The sequence below is a fragment of the Coloeus monedula genome (assembly GCF_965178545.1).
Source record: "Coloeus monedula genome assembly, chromosome: 1".
NCBI classification, from domain to species: domain Eukaryota; kingdom Metazoa; phylum Chordata; class Aves; order Passeriformes; family Corvidae; genus Coloeus; species Coloeus monedula.
This window is the reverse complement of record NC_138781.1, coordinates 99,638,511-99,660,702: the sequence shown is the minus strand read 5'-3', so window position 1 is coordinate 99,660,702 and position 22,192 is coordinate 99,638,511. Positions and strand designations below refer to the sequence as shown.

Sequence of the window (22,192 nt, the reverse complement as noted above, 5' to 3'; positions counted from 1 at the left end):
ATTTCTATAATTTTGTTGTCAGCTTGTGATGTACTCTAGTGCTAATTATTTGGAACAATTATGTTTTCCTAATAACAAAAGAAGAAGCAGTGAATTAAGCAGGCTTACCTTCAGATCTTTAGATAACAGTTTAAATGCACTTGCCATTAAGAAATAACATTTCTTTTTCCTGTATGGAACCGTAATTATTGAATATGCTTGTCTTTTAAAATCTACTTCTACTTCTTTTAAGCATGTTCAATGTGTCAGTTTACACTGATGACTTCAGTAACTAGTATTTTCTCAGTCTTAGTTTTATGCCTGTACCTCCCATAGACTGCTTACTTCATTTGGTTATTCAAAAACTATAATTAGTGCAGTAATTAACATGTGGATCCTTCAAAGGAAGACTGTTAGAATCATGGGACGTCTCTCATCATTCTTGCTGATGTATAGATGATAAAAAGACTTGGTTGAGGTGACAACAGGATTTGTATTACTGCACATTATCCGAACTGCAGGGAAATTCAGACAGGACTGTGGTCCATGGAGTCTTTCCTTCTGAAAAAAGTAATTATCCACACTGTTTCTATAATGTAACTAGGTGTTATCCTGCATTTGCAGCTGTCAAATCATTTATTTTAAGACCATTTTTTATACCTTATGAATATATGAAAGTTTGGGGGTTTGCATGTTGTCTTCTAAACACTTACAGAAGTGGGGTGCAGCAATAAAAACAATAATAATAGTTATTTATATCAGCATAACAGATTCCTTCTTGACAGTTGATTTCAGAGATGTTTATGGTAATGTTAAGCTGGTACCATCATAAGATTGCATGCATAAAGAATAGGCCAAATTTCATTTTATTTATTTTCCCTGGAGAAAATGTATTTGTTTAAGATTCAGATAAGCTGAATCTGTTGTGTTTTCAAGCCATAGTAAATTAGTCATTGATAGGTGAGTCTCTGTATGGCTCCCGTAAATATATTCCAGTGTTTCTCTGAGATGCTTGTAGTCAATGTTTTCAGCTTCAAGATACAATGTTTTAAATTAGTGCATGAAGGAAATCCACATTCTTTCATTCAGCCTTTAACTTTCTGTAAGTAGTGGTCCTCTTTTTCACATTCAGTGACATATGCCAGAAAAATTCAGTATTTTGCCCTACAGGCAGCCCATGGGACTGGGATGAAATGGCCTCTATACATAGGGTATGACTTTATTTGCTAAAGAGGTTATTTGAAAAAGCCCTAAGGGTACTGCTGCCCTTTTGTCCCTCAAACTAGTAGGGGGAAAAATATAAAAGGAACTACACAGTAATCCCTTGTAGACAGGTGACCTTAAGCCAATTCTATACTGTAAGGTTTGTTTCCATTTAAACTCAAAACAGACAAAGGAAAAAGGCAAAATACAGATTTTAATCTGTTGCAGAAATATTGCCATTTTTTTTCTGTAAATGTCTAGCAAATACAGACAATTTTTACTGCAAATTCATAAAACTGAGTATCATTCTGTATAATTTAATTCAACATTCTGTAGACAATATGCCCTATATTTTAGCAAAAATAGCATCTGGGGGCTGATTGAAATAAACCTACCTCTGTTCATTTCAGGTAACCTGTTCAGAATTTTATTTTCTTTAAAACTGTTCAAATTCTGCAAGTACAGCCAAGCATAATTAAGCAAACCTTCTGATTCCAGTCTTAACATTAAAAATCAGTCACCATCAGGATTCACTGGAATAATCAGCAATCACTTTGTCCTCTGAAGTTCTTTTTCCCCTCTGTTCTTAGCGTTGACCATTGATTGACGTTAACAGTGCTATAGTCAAACCAGATGTTATCACAGGGTCATGGTCCCACTACATGTGCACCATTTGGTGATGGTGTGTTTGGTGTTTTAACCTGTCTTCAGCCACAGTAGTTTCCCAGTGAACACCACAATATTATTTTTTATATCATGCAATCAGCTGTAACGAGAGCTGTACCATCCCAATGCGAAACTGCTTTCCACTAGGCAGGCTTCAAAACACCATTATAAATTATGAACAGCAGCTCTGAACCCACCTCAGGATAGCCTCTCATAAGTCACAGGTGTGACATCACGGAGCACTGTAATTAATGGGTGTTATGCCACTCCCTTGACTTACGAGTTTTTCAGAGGCTTTTAATTACTTTTGAGTTTAAACCATTCTGGCAGAATTTTGAAGGAACTCCAGTGGCAGCCTCTTCTGAATGAAGCTGTTCTAGCGACATTTGGAAAACAAGCCACTCTGGTGGCTAAAGGAAAATGTTTCAGCCGTTCCTCACACCTGGTAGTCTGGAGGGAGGTTAAAGGAAATAGCTTCTGTCGACTGCTGCAGGCACTTAGTTACTGTGTTCCCTTTCTGCATCAGGGGAGGAGCTGTGAAAATTGTGGTCAAATCCACATATTATATAAAATAGAAGAGAGAACATCTGAAAAGCCAAGAATGTCTTGAAGGGTAATCATGATATCATCAACCTGATTTTGGGTATAGAAAAGCCAGTGTTTTGCATGTGAGTGCAGACTTCATGTAACTGGTAAAGAAGAAATATCATCATTTATCACCTCTCAAGAATAAATTATAAATGATCACCAGTTAATCAGCATTTAAAACATTACTTTAGTTTCGGTGCCAAAATCCCGTATCAGAAGAACTTCACCCCTCATGCGCACACACACCAGAATGCACATATCACAATATTAACTCAGGTGTAAAGCTTTGTTCTCTAAACAGCTGAAGCTTCATGTCATTGTTTATGTGCACAAAACACACGTATTTCTCCATATGTTGGCACCATATTGGTGTTATCACCATAGCATTCCCTCCTCTTCAGATGATCTTTTGTTATAACATTTGTTTTTGTGAGGCAAATAAAATATAGTAAATGTAAACCGATTATTTAACCAAATTACTTTGATCGTGGGAAACTGACAATTAGTGTTACAGCTTCTCAGCAGTGAAATCCACACAATAGAGCAGACCGTGGTATTCTGTAGTGCAGTGTAAGTCGATGTAGTGCATTTATTTTGTGTAGCAAGCTGTGAGAGAGGAGGAGAGAAGTGCGGGAGACAAGCGAAGTCCGTCTTGATGAACTGTTATTCTATAGCTGTGCTGTGTGTTGTGCGTTGTTTAGTTTTTCTGGGCTTGCTTGTTAATGTATTAGGACAGCTCTTCACAGCAACCTTGCTGACTGATGTCAACACTTAAAGCATATACACGTGGGTACGAGATGACCAGCTAATTGATCAATGAGTTAGAGGCTTTCCAAACTACCATTTGTAATTTTGATTTCTAGTAAATACTGATGACAGACAGGATAGTTTGGTTACCTATAACCACTATCCATTTTAACTGTCTTATCTTTTGCACATGAATTGGAGCAGGAGTATTAAAATTATACGCACTAGTATACCCACAGGATCTGGGTTTATCCTCAAACCTTGAATGCATCAGCCCTTCCATGAAATAGCTGAGTTAGGAGAGCATTCTGGGCATTGTCATGCAAATGAGGCCACCAAACATACCACTTTGCTTCAAAATTGCTCTGCAGTGACAAGTAGCTTTTAAAATTGGAGCAGGGTTTTCTGAGCTAAGTGGGCAACCCTATCTGTCCTTGGAGATCCACTTTCTAAAATAAGTACCCATATATGAAGTCCTAATTCCACATCTGAGTGCTCAGATTGGCACTTACTACATATCCATATCTCTCTGTCACAGTTTAACCAGGCCAATCTCATTCTAATGCAGATTGAGGTGGTCCTTTATCCTTGAGTATTGTCCTTTTCCCTCATTCATACAATTTAAAAGACCCAGAAGATGCACGTAGCACTAAGAAGTTGAGGTTGATCTGGTATTCAACAACTCTTAAAGCCAAGGTCTCATGATACATCACTTCAACCAGTACAAATTTTAATTAATGCTACAACATCTTCTCAGCAGCCCTCAAGAATTTAGCCAGTAGGTCACGAGGGAAAAACAAGTCCTCCCCTGCCTCACAGTTCACAGAAAATACCTGTCATCAGAAGCTATTTCATGCTAGTTTTGGGACCAACTTCAGAAATGATAGGAAAATGTGACGTAAGTTTTTGTCTCTTTCTGTAACATAATGAGCCAAATGCTACTTTTGTTGCTCTTTCCACACTCCTTTTCATGAGCACAGCCAGAGTTAGACATAGTGACTTGGGACTAGGTAGCTTTTAACCAGCATCCTAATGCCCATTAGAAGCCAGACTGGATTTCAGAGCACTGGCATTAAATGATAAAGAATGAGCAGAATCCAGATTTTTATTTTTGCTTTAATCCAAAATTGTATTAATTGCATTGTGACTCAGTGGGAATTTTTTCCATGTCCTGAATGTGGACACAGCTTCACTCTTAATCTCTGACCAGTATTGTTCCCTGTACTGTGCACTGGAGGTAACAAAGCCATAGATGCAAATCGTGGTAATGGAAGTACTTGATCTGCTGGCCAAGCAGGGATTCATAGAAGGTGATGGAGACAGTGGGTACTGGATAGCTGCAGTGCTGGAACAGTCAGGCTTCTCAAATCCCTTGTGTTAGTTACATTGTCAGTGTGGTGCTGCATGATGCTTCAGAAATTGTTAATGGTTTCTGTACATACAGGTTTGGGTATCTAATTCAAGGCATTCATATTTAAAAATGTAGATCTTAAGGACTTCACAGCTTGTTAGACCTTTTCAGTAATGTATCTCCATCCTCAGAAATAGGAGCTTTCTTGGGATGACTGTTTAAAGCTATGGAGACAGTTGCTTTCAAAGTTTGTTTTTCTGGTGTTTGCAGCCCATTTAGATGGTACCTCAACTCTAGGAACTACACTACCCTCAGACCATTCCAACGTATAATTCTTTAAATATTTTGGGTTCAAATACTTAATGTTGGTGTGAATGGATTCATAAAAAAAAAAAAAAAGAAAAAAAGGATGTTGAGAAAGAGCTATTGCAGTTGCCCTTTTTTTTGTTGTTGTTGTTGTGTGTTAGCTGCATTATGTCCCAACCTCTTTTTGAGCAGTTATTTAAGAAAAACTTGGTGTTAAGTTTCCTTTTATTACGAATGCTATTTATACACAACTTGGAGCAGATCATGATACAGCAAAGAACTTTTTATACTGCATAGATTGTGCAGCAAAATAGTGCTTTATCAGCATTACATGCCTCAGTGAGGAATGTTTTGCTGTTCTAAATCTCATCATTGTGAGAAGAATATTATCTGGATACAAAGATTTTACTGGAAACTATTGAGCTAGGCTGTTGTCATCTGACTGAAAATGAAAACATGATGATAATTAGGCAAGGGGGATTAATGAAAAACCCACACTGTATATTCTGTTTACATACAACCTCAGAGATCTACTTCATCAGTTAGATCATGGTCGCATTCATTTTTGCTTCCTTGCCATTGGACAATCCCAGAAATTATGGGCAATCCTTTGCCCTTCTGCACTTAAACTCCTTGTCTACAAACACGATGCAAAGTGAAGGTGGTTGAGGTTTCACAGAAATGAAGCACATGGTGTGACAGGCCCATCTGGCCAGCTTTATGAAACAAAAGTGCCCTATATGATCATCCTTGCCTTTTGTTCCACACGACGCTGTTCAGGCGGCGGGTTTGTGAGTGCTGCTGGTGGAGTCTGCAAACCTCGATTTATCTGACTGCTTCCTCTCCTGTTCTGTCAATTCTCACATGCACTGCAAGCTTCCCTGCCCCCACGATTTCCTCCCTTTACCCAGCCTTTTTCCCCAGACAAATCTGAGGCAGAACCTCCTAGCAATTTTCCAAGGTTCTGGGCTCAAAGACTAAACTAATTTATTTTTGAATTGCAGATCAAACATAAACTGCAAAGAAGCATTTAATCAGTTAGGAAAAGCAAGGGTATGGCTTGTTTAAGTCCCAGAATCCATAAACCTGTAATCATTTTATTATATTGGTGTCAGTTTTCATTATTTTCATAAATGGGTGTTCCCTGCTTAATGCACAATATTTGCATCTGATGAACCAATGAGTTTAAACATGGTTTGTTTTAATGCTTTGTGAATTTGCATTCAAATTCATCAGAAGTAATTCTATTTGAAATCACACAGGGCTAAACACAGTGGTTGTAAATCCATTTGAATTGAGATGCCAGAATCAGCCCATTAATCTACAAATCTGCAATATAATTTTTGTATGGTTGGTGGGCTTCTGTTCTGTTTTTTCCTGATGAGGTAGGGGGGATACCAAGTGCATGTGTGGGAGGGGAAGCATTTGAGGAGGTTGTGATAAATTGACCAAGTGGGAGTATATCTTTCTTATGGAAACTGGCCTGTGAAAGGAACATATGAAAGGCCAGAGACCATGGTTTGAGCATGTCTGTCACTGCCACTTGAGGTAGTTGCACGAGGAGGAAGCAAGTCTCTCAAATAAGCAGATTCCATAATATTTAGGATGATAGAGATTGGCATCAGCACCTTCCATTCAGTTTTCAGAGTGCCAGAGTTCATCCAGAGCTTGACGTAGTGCTATAGCCTGCACTTCTTATTTTAAGTCCTCTTGCTAAACACTCCTTGGATTTTTCTGTGGTCTGTTGTTAAAAAGGGAATGAATAAATGCAGCAAGGTTCACCTCCAACAGAAACAGGCTCTTTTTGGAAGGAGCGGAGGGGGCTGTACTATAGCAAACAGTGCTTCATTTCTTGAAAGGTGCAGAAGAAATCTGTATTTCTTTCAGAGAAACTAGAGAATTGTTTTAATTTCTGTGTTCTTAAATAGACTGAATTATCTGAAATTAATGTTTGTTTAAGCTAGTAGTTACCAGATTTGAAGATGAATATATCATTGTCTGAGAGTGCAAAAGAATGTATGTATGAGAGGGATTACTCTCTAAGAAGAAAGGTTTATCAACATTTTCCACACTACACATACTTCTTAAATGTAACAATGAAGTTTCTGAGAAAACTATTTAAAGAAAGTAAATAATTCATGTAAAAAATAAAAAAATGCATAGTTATCCATAATGTACTTCAGCCTTTTAGAAGGAATGTATATATTATTCATTTATTCGAATAGGTTACAATTCAAAATGGAATTCAGCTGATACTTTTGAAAATGTAATTATTTTATATCATTATTCATGTAATTATTTTGCTTAGTTACAATCAGGCTGAATTCAGTCTGAGAGAGATGTATTTGGCTGATGGCAAAAGGGATTTTTAGCTAAGTTTATGTCTGCCTTCCTCTGCCTTCCTGGTTCGGCCCTTGTGAAGCTGAAATTAAAGAATCTATGTCCCTGTCTTGAATGGCTTAGATTGGAGCTAACAGGGTCCAACTTAGAAAAACATTTAAGCCCATGCTTAACATTACCTGTATGCTTAATTCCCAAAAGTCTAACTACAGGCCCCTTCTTCTGCACTTGCAAGAATTGTGATGAGCAGGAAGTCTGCCATCTGACATCTGTGAAATGAGCTGGTAGACTTGAGTCTTTTTCATAATGAACCAGTTTCCATCTCATAGAATTCTGTAATTGCAGATGGTATCAGTGGACACCTATGACAATCTCAGCAGAGACTGCAGCCCGGCATTCCTCATTATAGGATACATGGACACTGAACTCCTCTCTGCTCATGAACGTGGGGTTGAGTCATTGACAGGGCATTATCAGGAAAATTGCAATGATGTGACTAGATCTTCACGGTGGGTAAATGGAGTACCTCAACTCTTGGAGTTGACAATAGGCTCTCCTAAGAAATGATAATGCAGTCATTAAGACGTAAAATTGGGACTGAGCACACCTGGGAATTCTTGTGTGACCCTGGCAACACACTTCTTGTTGTTTTTCACTTCTCTGCCTGAAAAGTTAGTATAATGCTTTCCTCATTTTTATGGTGTTATTTAGTGTGTTACCAATTGTGAGCAATTCAGGAGATACAGTTTTAGATAGATGCCATTAGATTTTAAGTCTGTTCTGTTCAGTTTGCATTTGCATGTTCTTTTGCCTAGCACTAGTGGAAAGCAGGACAATTTTATTTTGCTTCCTAATTCTACATTGAAGAAATCAGCTTTAAGCAGAGACCTAAAAATTTTGCATAAAATTCACTCTATTGTGAAAGAGGCCCTAAAAAAAAAATAACGTGAAAGAAGAAAAACATTAATTTTGGACTTCTTTTAGCTTGTTCTTTTAGGCACTGATACAATTTTTGTTCTGTGTACATTTTCAAATGTGCATTTTCTTTTTATAAAGAAAATAATATCATTCAAATACCTTTAGAGTCTTTTCATTTCAGTAGAAGCACTTGAATAATGTTTTAAGGGTACTTGGAGACACAGAAAGAAATGGTGAACCTTGGTGGGTTTTGAAGCACTGGAACATATCCCAAAAGTAATAGCTACAAAATCCGTAAGCCTTACCTGAGACTTACAGCAGCTCTTTCAACCTGTGATGCCATGGGCTGCTCCGAAGCTCTGTAATCTGCACATATTTGAAGTAACAAACCACAAGGAGTCCTGGCCATTTGTCTGCTCCGTGCTGGAAGTTAGAAAACTGTGAGCTCACTGAACTACAGTAGCTAGAAAAAGAGTAAGAAGTATTTTTAAAAAAGGTAGCTGAAATAAGAACCTTTTAACAAAAAGTGTCAGCATGAGCTGTTAGTTTCCTAGTGGTTTTGAAAATCAGATCTTCCAGATATCTAGCTTCAGGCTTCTGGAGTTGTTTTTTTGTTTGGTTGGGTTTTTTTGGTGGGGGTGTTACCGGGTCTCCATTTTGCCACATATCACAAGCTTTACTGCTTTCATACAAATGATTGCAAATTCCTCTGAAATTTTGTCTACTGCAACAAAAAAAAGTGAACTAAGTTCCAGGAATAGTAAAAGTGCTTGGGCTCCATTTGTGCTACCACTACGGATGCTGTACCAGGTCCTAGGTAACAGCAGAACGATAACATTCACTGCAGCATGCATTTTGCTATAGACAAGTGAACCATAGTGTTTTCTAACTACTTGGCATCATTTAGTTAACATGGTTTTAAGCATTACTTGTCTTCAGTGGGAGACAGATATGGATTATAAATCTTTGAACAAGTGCTATCAGAATTAAGAGCTAAGTGGCATTTTAAAATATTTTAGAAAAATATGATCATTATTTAATTTTAAAATATTCCCTCTTTTCCTAGTCTAAGTTGGGTCTCAGGAAGGAAAAAAATTAGAAGAGCTAATGAAATGACCTAACAGAGTGGCAGGGGTTGTTTACTAGTCCATATTTGACTAGGATTCATGCTTCTTATGATTGTCAGTCATTGCAAGTTCATTGGGTTTTAAGACTTAAGGCACCACAGTCTTGAGTGAACTTTAGTTCAGAATGGAGATGTTTACAAAAGTTATCTAAGTAGTTCCTGCAGAAGCCCATGTTCCTTTTCACTGAACTGTTCTGGAATAGCATGGATTTGCAGTATAAATGGTGATGAGTTGGGTTAAGTCATACTCTTAACTACAGCAGTCTATTTGTTCCATCTGGGAGCTTCATTACCCTGGCACTTGAAAGTGGACAAGGTAGCTGAATTGACTTTCTATTTCTCACCATGTCTAACCATCTTCCTGCAGTATGACATGAACATTCTAGTCTTTCATCAGAATCAGATTATGCTTATCTAATAGGGACAAAAATTTTCCTCCCTCTCCAGCATTTGCAGATTATGTAGCCAGAATATCTGCACTTAAACCTTCAATATTTCCATTCAAGTCAGACTTCTAACAGTTCTTATTTCACTATTCTGAATATTCTTTAGTCAAGATCTCTCTCCTAGAAAGGTCAAGACTTAATTTAGTTGTATCTGTACCAGAACAATGTGCAGCAGACATGCCTTTGAATGTGCAATTAAAAATTGCTTTGGCCTGTTTTCTTTTCCTGTTTTACATTTCATAAACTCCCATGTAATTTGATGAACGCTGTCATTCTTTAAATTTCTTCAGCATTACAGTTCTCAAGGGACTCCTCTCTCATTGAATATCATTTTTGCATATTTACTTTCTCCACAAGTGCTAGTGTGCAGTAGCACAACTTCAATCTTACATTGTTATTTTCTTATTTACTTACATTACATCCTGGTTTTCTTTGTATTGATGTTAGCGCTTCCAATTTAGTATTAGCTCCATATGCCTTCTAAAAGCTGTTGATTTCTACCTCTAGTTAACCAACAATTTAGGTAGCCTTGTCAACACAGTAGTGTGGTATCCAGCTCTTGAACACACAACTTTGCAGCCAAGTGCACGCAGCTTGGTGAGGAGGTTCTGAGCCCTTTGGGAGGGCTGCAGCGCAACAGTTTACTTTGCATTTCCCATGCAGCCCAGGCACACAGACCATCTTGCAGTTCCTGTATCGACAGTGCTCAGTGACAGCACAGAAAGCGCCAGCTTTGGTATCTTCTGTCTTGTTTCATCTACCTCCTGCCTTGTGCTTTCTAACACTGGAAGTGGAAGACAGTTCATTTAAGTGCTACTCCATCAGTAGCACTGAAAATATATTTCTGTCAGCAGAAGGGTCAATTACATGAACAGCTCTTCCTTTGAAGATATTCTGGAAATATGCTGCTTCCATCCTTCACCAGAGGTGAACCATGAAAAAAAGACTTTGTCATGAACTTGACCCTTTGAAGTGGTATAAAAGATTTACCCATCTCTCCAGCCTGTGTTTCCCATCCAACCTCCCAGAACCAGCAAGTACCCCTGCTTCATGCTTCCTGAGTAATCCCAGCATTACTGCTAGGCCTGTGACACTCTGAGGTGAAAAATCAGCATGTTTTCTGACACTTATAATTTTGGGCATGGTAGGTGTTGGTGCTGTCAAGTGCCTCAAGAAGAGTGAGGGGCCAGCAAAGGGGAAGGCCTGTGCACAGAAACTGTCCTATCTATAACCAACCCTATTCCTTCCTCTTCAGATGTTGTTATTTCCCTTGCACTGAGACAGACTTTTTTGGGGTGGGAAATCTGATGTCAGAAGTTTGGGAATTGCCTTCACAATTAATTCACCTTCATCTTAAGCCAGGTACCACTGTGGAGGCAGCTGTACTCGTGACTTATCCTGTGCTGTGGTTACACATGTAAGGCTGAAGCGTCTAATCATGTTGGGGCTTTTTTTCAAAACACAGGTTGGCATGACCTACAGCTTTCAGACTAAATTATTGTAGTGCTCCTTTCCAGCTGTAGATCTATTGCGAAAATACATAAATATTATTTGCCACTGGCGTTACACTTGATGCTGTAAAAGCAAAGAAATAGATCTTTCTCTACTGAAAGCGTGTAAAGTGAAAACTATAAAAATCCCTTTCCTTGTTTTCTTCTTAAACTGGTTGTAACACTCTCTTCCTCTCACTGTGCCAGACTCTACAGCTTAACTAAATGTGTGTCACTCCTCCAGTTTTCTTTCCTATATTCCCAAGCAGGCGAGAGACTAAAAGGAAAATATCAACTGTATGTCAGTGCCTAGATAAAAAGCTGCAAAATTTAAGTTATGAAGCTTGCCCTTTTTAGCAAAATCTCATATTGGGCCAGTATATTCCTTCCTCATTGCAGTTTATTGCTTCTAATCATGTGAACCAGGGATCATTCCAGTATGATTTTGCTGAAGTCCACAAAAGAGAGTACACTCATCTCTTCCAATGTTTTGGACATTGAAACAGAGTATTTTTTTCCAGGTAAGATAATGCATTAATTACTTCAATTATTAGAAGAGCATTAGCTTTTGATATAAGCCATCCCATAGACTCCTGACACTTTGCATGCTGAGCGGTCTTGTCCTTGAAGTTACTGTAGTGCACAATGATCAGAACTTACCGCTGATGTTTTGTTAGCATTTACCAGCAGTGTCTTGGCAGAGGGTGACCTCCAGTACTGTCTCTAAACATTTTCAATTTACAGACTCAAGAATTTTTGCTGCCTTTGCCTCTCATTCTTTTGAGGAGGTCAGCCCTTTATGAATTTGCCACAAGAAAGAAGTTCAAAATACCCTGTATACTTAAACAGCTTAATAGGAATGGAGTCGCAATGAACATGCGACATACAATTCATTTTAATATTTATAGAAGAAATTCATGTTGTTTTAAGTGTACACAAGCAGCTGCTGTCATTTGGCTATGAGCAGATGTTAGACCTCCGAAAGCTTCGCAGATAATTAAAATACTAACAGTTAGTGTTTTACCCCAGCTGCAGGTTCTGTTTACTGTAAATTTGATTTTAATGGTGCCTCTGTGCAGTTATCGAATAGAGGTTTGTTTTCTACTATACATGCAAAAGTGTCTACAATGAAGACAAATGGTTATTTCCCATAATTTATTCTGGAGAGATATGAATATAGCTGTAACGTAGTTGAGTTTATAAGTGAAATACAGATATGGCTATCACATTTGAAATGGTAGTTTCTGCTGTGTTAACTAACAAAAAGAACTAGGGAAACTTACTATTTGTAGTTATTCCCAAGCGTTCCTCCTAAAAACTGCTGCGCTTTTTAAATGGGTTGAGATGTGCCCTCAGGCAAAGAACAGGTGCTTCTTTTTACTGAAAGGGTGCATAAATCAGAATAGATAAATACAGAGAATCATGATACTCATAGTTGATAGGTATGCTGAAGAATATAATTTCTGCTTGATCATTTAATAACATGATGTGTTATTTTAGGTATTCCTTACAAGTGTCTGTTCTCTTTAGTGCATATATGTACATCAAACATTAGGGAAGGCCAGCCATTTTCAGAATTGTTAATCCCAAGGGCCTGATTATGCAAACACAATGCATAATGCAAGCAACCATGTTTAGTCCCTTTGAGACTATTGAGGCTAACTATGGCAGTAAGCAGTACGCTTGATAAATAAATGTTTATAAAGCCAGGATCTGAATGTATATATTCTTGAAAAACAAAAACTTTTGCTGAGATAACAATGACAAAAAGGGTTTTTCCTTTTCTTGACAAAGCTGTTAGTGTCTGGGACTATCCCTGTTTCGGAAATCCAGATCATTTTCCCTATGAGCAGAGCTTGGGGGGTTTTTCCCCTGATTTTTCTCAAATTAGTTTCTTATTTTTCTTATTATATTGTATGTTCTGTCTGCCTAGGAAACAGAAATCCCTGGTTTGGCCAAGCACAACAAGAACCCCTGGAAATTGGGATTCTGATTTAGGAGTGCTAAAAATGCATTTTCCATTTGCACTGCAGGGGATAAAACAGAAAGAGTGCATCCGAGTATCATCAATGTCAGTTGTTCCCAAACTGAGGGCCAGAGTAGTCTTTGAAGCTGGACTGCCAAGAAATGTCCAGGCTGGCTATCCTCATCTCAAGCTGCTAAGCTGCACTGGAAGAGGTAGCTGAAATACTCCAGATACATTCCTGGTGCTGCTTGCCTGTGTAGGTAATTGCTGCAAATGCCACAGAGAGGTTTTTGCTCACACATCAGAGTTGAGAAGAGCAGCCTGCATGGTGGCAAATAGGTAAAGAGAAAAAGTGGTTTGCAAGAAAACCAGTTGCTCTGCAGGTTAGGCAGCTGTAAATTCTGCATGTTAACACTGTACATGTTTGCCACGATCAGTGGAAGTTTTGGTATGCATATTTCTATTTGCATACCTTCTGTAACACTGGGCTCTACAATGTTCATTTTTGACCTTGAGTGCAGGAAAAGGGAAACGGAATTTTTTCCTAGAGAAGGTCTTTTCCCAAAGGTTAACTGGACGCTGAAGGGAAACTAAACCAAACTGAACAAACTGCCTAAACACCCCAATTGAATGGCTTGGCTATTTATTTTGGTGGTTGTTTTTTCTTTCGTGTCTTTTTTTGGTCGTTGACATAGTTCTGTAAGATGTGAAAGGTAAAAATAGCAAGCAGGAAATTTCAGTCTGTTTTTCAAAAGAAAAAATACGACAAGAGTACTTTCTTTCACATTTTTAAAAAGCTGGAGGACATCTGCTGCGTTTTAAGATACCTTAAATGTTAAAACTTCATCCTTTATTCAAGCAGTTCTTAGAAGACCTAGAAGTTTCCAAACATGATTGAGTGGTTAAGGATGAAACTAGAAGCTAAGGTTTTTTTGAGTTTCAGCATTGCAACATGACATTACTGGATTTTTAAGTATAAAATGAACTATGAACATCATTTGGGATTTTTGTGTTGTTGGGTTTTTCTTGTTTGGTTGGTTTTTTCAGTAATAATATGTTGAAAGGGAAAAAAATGAAGCCTTGCTGTATTGGTATCTCTTGAGATTTATGTACTTTGCGTCAATGGTGGAATTTTTTATGTCTCTTAGGGAACTGGTTAAGTCCCCTATAGGTATACTTATTTGTATTGCTTTACAAATATTTGCTGCCTTTGTGGACATAATAGTTGTAGCAGGGCCATTTTGGGTTGCAGATTTATTTCACTTCTCGGTTTGACCCATCATCTGTTTGTTCTTTCAGCAGAAGACATGAATGAGCCTTCACAACCTCTTATTTAGTAGCTTAACTAGCTGGTTTTAAAAATGCTGGCCCATGCATTGCTTGCACATAAAAGCCTTACAAATGATAAAGAACAGTTTTTACTGTGGTCAAGGAACAGAGATCTGAAAAATGTATCTAACATTATGGCCTCTGAAAATCAAGGAAATCCTGAAGTTATGACGTTATGCCACAGTTCTTAGACTGTACTTAATTAATTGAAGTAGAGATCATTACAAAAATAATTAAAAGAAAACAGAGCAGAAACTTGTGGCTTGGTCAAGGTGCAAGTTGTATTACTTTATGAATTTGAAAACTGGACTTTCTATACCATTCAATATATTGTTCTGCCATGTAGAGAATAACTTTTAAAATAAGAAAATCGGTTGCTTGTTCAAGTGATGTTAGACATAAGGCGAACTTTTTATATCCTTTAAATTCCTTACAGGCTGTATTTAATTGAAGGAAAAGATGTTTCTTTGCGTTCACATTATTTAATATTTGTTGCATTTTAGCAGGTACGAAATGTTTGTTTGTGTCAATATATAATATACCTAATCACCAAAGTATGAAAAATTAAGCGTTGCTTAATAGGGGACTATAAATCAGGCCTCCTAGAACTTTTACAGAAAAGGAAAAATAGCTGTTTTAAGATAGCTGTGTAAATGCAGATCATTTCCATCGCCATAACAGATTATTTCATTTATGACTTACTGCTTTGTCCTAAAGGTGCTCCTTGTGAAGGATGTCCTCAGCCCGGCCTCACCACACACAGCCGCTTGCTACAAGTTTTGGGGAAGGATTAGAATTCTAAAGAGGCTGCTGGCTGAGAGCAAAGTGGTGCTTTACATATAATATTAGCCCAGACTTTCCTCACGCATTATGCGTCTCTTTCTGAGACAAGTCTCCTTAATGCCATCTTTATCTGCTACACGATGCATGAAATCTACTTTCTGTTTTAGAACTGCGGCTGACCCCCGACCCCACGAGTGGCGCCACAATGTGACCTTTCTATTGTCATCAGCTTTCATTCTCCTGAAAATTCTATGAATTTTTATTACAAGTTTTTTTAAACCAAGCTGAGGCTTCAACAAATTACTTGACACAGATGAGATGAAGTTGTTGAAGTAGTGTTAGATAAGTTTTACAGCCAGCATGTGTGCTGCTGAACAGTACAAAGCCAGTGTCCTACAATGTCATACACCAGTAACTGCTGAGCCTACTATTGGATAAATACATCATTTTATGGAACATTGATTGTTCTATAAACCCAATGGAGTATTATGCTCTATGATCAAACCATTTAGATTGTGTGTAGAGCACAGAAAATGCCATATTCAGGATGGTACTAAAAGTGCCATTTGTGTATTTTATGGATGTCATTACGGGGGAAACTTCTCTCTGTAGGCCCTGTTTACTGCAAAATTTTTTAGTCTGTAATGACATTTTTCATTCACAACGTATGCCTTCAAGAGAGGGGGCCCTTGTTTTATTTGTTTCATTCGAGTTTACTGCACAAATCCTGTACATTTTAATTAAATGTAAGCTTAACAAAAAAATAAGGTATTTATTCTGTGGGGAACAAATGATGACAGTAACAAAAGAATAAAACACACACACAAAAGGAAGTCAGGTATTGAGTAAGAGAGAGGGGAAAAGGTACTAAGCCCTATTTGTAGTTTCCCAGACGCACATTAAACATCAAAGCATTTCTTTTAGCCCTTTTTCAGGAGTTTGTGGTCTGGGAGAATTAAAATAACCTGCAAATATGGATTTAATGTCTAAAATATTCTGACATTTTCAAATAAAAAACTAACAGTCGCTCAGGACCCCAACTGATAAATAATGGCTCTGCTGAAATGACAGACTTCTTGGAAAGAAACCAATTCTCTGATCATTGCACCCCTAGATATGAAACACCTCCTTACAAATTGTCTGAATATGAGCTCTGGTATCATTATATTTTGTCATTTTAATGCCTATTTGTGTATCTTCTTAATTTGCAATGACGTGCAATCAGCAACAAGTCCACTTTTCCTAATATTAATGTGGGCTTGTATTGCAGCTTATGTTTGCCGTGTCAGCCAACACTTACCCCTTCTCTTTACCCGTTTTTAAGAGGGGGCGAGAGGCAGGCTGGATTTACTGGGACAACGTGGTTTGTTGCTACATACAGTCCAATAATGTGACATTCCTTAAATACATAAAAATTCTGACAAATGTTGTGTTGGATCCCAGTGCTTCATTATAGAAATAGCAGCTAAGCCTCAAAATCTGTTGTTTTCTAAATATCTTCCCTACTTGGCTTTCCACTGTTAAAACAAAAGAAAACCAGTAAAAATCTGCAATTCATATTTACCCTGAAAAATCACTAAAATTGAAGTTGATGTTCCCAGTAAATTCTTGGTCATAGTCCAGTTAAAATTTTAAGTTACAGTAGATTCACATTAGTTTAAATGACACTTGAACTTCTACACAGCTCAACATTAATTCATTATAGTTGAAATGGAAGAATCTTCAGTGGGTGAATCTTTTACAATCTGATTGAGGCTGTTACATTTTATAGGAGCCATTTTTCAAAGCAGTACTGACAGCACTCGAAGTTATTAAATTGCTGAATCAAAAGATGGACCTGCAATCGCATTTATGAACTGTGATGGAATAGCTGGGGTTGCACTGAGCTGAGGTTAAGATGTTGGTGTAGTTAAGCTTCATCACACCCCTCAATGACAGCAGTATTTACCCATGTAGTTTACTTTAATGGTCAGGAAGTGGCTTAACTCACCTCTGGATTCAAATAGATTAAGTAAGCAGTCAGAATGGCATAATTATCAGTGCTGCGAGGGATTCACCAGATAGCTCTTCACCCAGGAGACTTCCCATTCAATTGCACAGTAAAGACTGGAGTTGCATGGATTCACAGGCACGGCATTTATTTGAGGAGATGAAAACAGGGAGAATTTCCTTTTTATTTCCCTTCCCCAGCCCAGACCGATACACTGATTCTGCTTTCTGTACATAAATTATTATGATCTTAGGAGAAAGATGTCATGATTTTAGTGTGTGTGCATGTGAAAATTATGATTGTAGAGTTATTTTGATTTTGAAATCCAGTGGAAAATGCATGATTTGTGGAGTTATTTTGATTTTGTGCCACATCATTGCCAGGCTCCTCTTTTATCTTGTCAACAAAGCAAGATTCCTGAGAGAACTACTTATACTCTATTATAAAATGTGGAGGAGCTAAGATAATTGTCATTTGATGTTGATTTCCCCTTCCTATTTTTCTGCTCCTTGGGGGGTCATGTGAATGTCAGTGCCTACAGAGAGCACAGGAAAAGTGGGAATAAGAACCAGTTGTACTACAGTAAGCTTACTTCTTGCTTATACCAGACAAAATGTACTTCAATTGCATGTGCCAGATTTTTATGCAGCATCACCTGGAAACATTCTAATGGTTTAAATCATTAATTTTCTTTTCCAAAGATAACCTGCCTTGCAAACTAGGAATAAGAAAGTTGTGTAACATCAGTTTAGACTTGTGCAGGTGATTTGCAGCATTTCAGCTTGACAAAATTACTTCTTTGTGCTTCACAGTACAATTCTCTACCAGAAGCTCTGTAATAGAAAAAAGGATAGGTGGATGGATGGATGGATGGATGGATACCAGTATAAGAGCTCACTCTTTAAATTATTGATGTTATTTTGGAATTTTAACTTGATATGCACATTAACATATCAAGTTGCTAGAATCTGCAAGGCACCAAGTACTCAGTCTTGGAGTAAATCAGCTTCTAAGTGTGAACTTACCTTTAAGCAAATGAGTCTGTTTCTTAGAGCCCATTTTAATTCTCCGTGGGATCAGGGTCTGACAGCTCTATGCTTTGAGTGAAAGAGCCCCTTTAGACCAGCTTTAGTATAATTTTCTTGGTCTCTTGAGTTCAATGAAGCACATTGTTCACTAGAACTGGCTTGGAAAGTACAGTGCTAGCCTGAAATTTCACTGTAAGTGTTGCCTTTTTTTCTTGCCTATTTTTATCCCAAGCAAGCCATGGCATAGCTATTTGCATTAGTGATAAGATGCTACACCTGTTATTCCAGAGATGGGATTTCAGTTTGTGTAGGTGAATTTAAACGGGAGTGTGGGTGTGGATAGTCTCAGCAGCATGGACTTAATCAGCCTTCCCAAGGTCCATCTATCATTAGACCCTCACCTCACCTCGTTTGCAATGTCCAGCACCCACTCTTCTCTCTGTGTGCCCTGGTTGTGTCCCAGAGCTTGCTCCCAGCACATGGAGGAGCTTCATGGGTCCTTCTGGATGGCAGTGCCATGGGGAGACAGCTATGGATAGAGCTGTCCTTCCATGAATGTCCACAAAGCTGGTCACAGGGTCCTCTCATTTATGTCTTCCCAAAAAGGCGCAGGCCCTGCTTGGAGGTTGATGGCCTTGACCATGTACAGCCTTGGGCACCATTTGCCTTGCCAAAGCTTTATTGTTAGTGGTGAGAATTGAGAATGAAACCTTCAATGACACAAAACCAAACTGGGTGGCACAGCAAGCAGTTGGAATATGGAGGTTACAGATATTACAGTTTGTTAATTTATTTATTGCAGAAATAATTTAAGATGTGTGTTTGGGGTTTCTCTGGATGAGATTTTATAGGATATCCTGCTTGGGGTAAGAAAACTACTGAGTGTTTTCTCCAGGTAACTGGGCTAGTGACTGAGTCAGTCACATGTGCTGGAGAAGGTGCTGGATGGAAAAGGAAGGGGAAGACAATGTCATCAAAATGACAGCACGGCAATCACCTCACCAACAAAAGCAGGGTATTAAGAAGATCACAGGGTATTAAAAAGATCAGCCACAGTTTTTCACACCAAGATATGTTTAATGTAATATACAATCCTGAAATTCATTACTGAAGTACTGAAATATCACCAATAAGGTCTTCTATAACAGATGTGTTAATGTCTTAACTGTATACTGTATTTATCTGGGCTTCTTTTATACAGAATATTTTTAACGACACATTTAAATTGTTAATAAGCTGCAGAATTGTTACACTCAGCAATTATTTCAACCTGTAAATATGTTATTTGGAAAACATGCAAATCGGTTTTGTTCATTTGCTCATTTTATCTATGTTTTCTGCCAATGAAATTTAAAAATCGTCAAGGAATTTTTTTCCATTTAAGCTACAATTTGTTAAAGTAATGAACTGATACTTGCCATGATACCACGTTAACAGCGTATTTTGTCTTGTAGGCATTGTGTCCAAGTCCTATGAGTGCCGGCTGAAGGGGCAAGGAGCAACTTTTGTGGAAACCACGAGCCCTTTTACTGCGGCAGCACTGGGAGAGGTTTCTCCAGTGAAGGAGAAGACCTTTCGGGGCAGCAGGAGACAGCCACAGTCGCCCGAAGAAGTTCAGCAGTTCATTATTATTCAAGGCTATGACGGCGACTTTGCCATCGACGCCTCCGTGGAAGAGACAGCAGCAGCCACCCTGCAGACGCTGGCAATGGCAGGGCAGATGGCCAGGGTGGTCCACATCACAGAAGATGGGCAAGTCATAGCCACAAACCAGAATGGCTCCCACGTGAGTAGTGTGGTTCCGGAGCAGATCCTGACGGAGCAGCTAGCAGATGGTGCCACACAGGTGGTGGTGGTTGAAGGAGCGGGAGCTGACATGGAGGAGGCTGTTCAAATAGACGCAGTTCCTGACTCCAGTAGCGCGGTACTGCAGCAGATAATACGGCAAGAAGTTTTAGATGCTTCTGAGGCTGCAGTCCATCCTCCAGAGTCGTCCTCAGCATTAGATGCCCTGCTTTGTGCTGTGACAGAGCTGGATGAAACGGAAAACAAATCTGGACTCCTTGACAGATGCAGGTCTGGTCACAAAGACTTCTTGCAAATGCCGAACCCAGAGGTGCCCAGCATTCCCAGTGATGCAGAGGGACAAGAAATACAAATGTTCCATGAAGTTCAGGAGACTCAGGAAGATACCAAACCTATGGAAGTAGTGACACGGGTCATGCACCCATCAGCTCTAATTGCATCTCAGGAGAGAGCTCAGGCTGCCTTCAAGAATGTGGTGCAAGGAGTGTTGCAGTTTGCTGTGTGTGACACGGCTGCGGCCGACCAGCTCATGAAAGAAGGTGTCACCCAGGTCATTGTAAATGAGGAAGGAACTGTGCATATGGTAGCTGGAGAAGGCTCTCAGATAATTATGCAGGAAGCTGGTAGCCACACACTCAGTGTCCAGAGCGAACACATGGATTTAGTGGAGTCGGATGGGGAAATATCACAGATTATTGTCAGTGAAGAATTAGTTCAAGCCATGGCTCAGGGTTCTGATGGTGACTTCTCTGAAGGTGCAACGCACTACATCGTCACAGAATTGCCACCAGACATGCAGGATGAGCCTGGTGTGTACTCACATGCTGTGATAGAGACAACTGGGCCCCAAGACATTCTGCAGGCTGGTACTGCTATAAAAGCAGACACTGTAGCCCCTGATAGAGCAAGAGAACAATTAACAAGCATGGTCATTTATACAGAGGGTGGCTCACAGGTAATTCAAGGCCAGAGAGATTATAACAAAGTACAAGAAGCATGAAGAGCTTCACTCGTAGGCTGGGTGCAGAGCAGAGCTGGATATTGCCAGAATCATGGAGGCACTGTATTCATGGAATGTTTTCTGTAAAGCCTTCTCAGTAGAAATCTGTACCCTGCTAACAGGAGTTCACTGAAGAGGATAGTACAATTTCGTTACAATAGCTCTAAGAACTATTATATGGCATTATTATAAAACAAGAGTACTTGGGTACAAAACAGGATAAAAAGCCCCCCGCCCAAAGTAGGAATTGTTCTGTTCAGTGCTTTCTTTGTTGATTTTTTTTGTCTTAATGTGTTTTTTCTCAGGATAATTCCCTGCCTTCTGTCATTTTTGTATAACATAATCACAAGAATAAAATAATTGCACTTACATGTACATTTTGTGAACAGATAAATATGCAAAAAAATACAAACCCCACAATAGAAGGTGAACAGGTAAGCTTACATACAGTATTGGGTGCCCTTCTTCATTTTAAACTAGAACAGGTGTCATTTTGCTTTCTAAAATCTTACTTTAAAACATGCTTGGCTAAAAATATGTCATCAAAACAAGGATTTTTTTGCATCTAAAATGAAACTTTTCATAGTACTTTACTCTTTCATGGTAACACATAAGACTTCCCCTAAAGAAGAGCTCTAAAAAGCTACACTTCAGAAAATCCTTGATTATACATATTCGGGAAGAAGAACTTGATGCCTGTAACTTCCACTTAATTTTAGATGAGAGTCCTACATAAGAAATGTGCATTTTTTGAAAAAAATATTGTCACTGTCAGTGTTTTGCTTTTCTTCTAAATAGTGCTTCATATAAATACCATTTTGCAGTTCATTTTGTGAGCTTCTTCTCAAATGTTAGGAGGATTTTTTAAGAAAATTCTGACATTGACATTAACAAGTAGGGGGGAAAAAAAGGTGACCTTGTATTTCTTGCTTAGTCCAGAATGTCAGTTATTTACTTGTGGATATACTGCAATTGTTCAATGCAAGTTCATGTTGAAAAGATTTGTTTCATGATAAAACTGCTTCTGTTTCTTTAGAAAAATTGTAAAATATAAACTGGCAAGGTTTGGGGATTTTTTTTTTTTTGTCTTTCAAATAAAATGTTAGCATTTAAATGAAGCATCATGATTT

The 22,192-nt window shown here is 38.5% G+C and overlaps 1 protein-coding gene across 1 annotated transcript in view; it reads left to right on the top strand.

Annotated features, from left to right (window-relative positions):
* Positions 1-22,126, top strand: part of ZNF407 (zinc finger protein 407) — a 336,645-nt gene extending 314,519 nt beyond the window's left edge. Inside the window, exon 9 of the mRNA XM_082282493.1 lies at positions 19,711-22,126. Within this exon, the coding sequence (XP_082138619.1) occupies positions 19,711-21,062 (1,352 nt within the window). The 3' untranslated portion in view covers positions 21,063-22,126. The remainder of the gene's footprint in view (positions 1-19,710) is intronic.
* Positions 22,127-22,192: the final 66 nt, after the last annotated feature.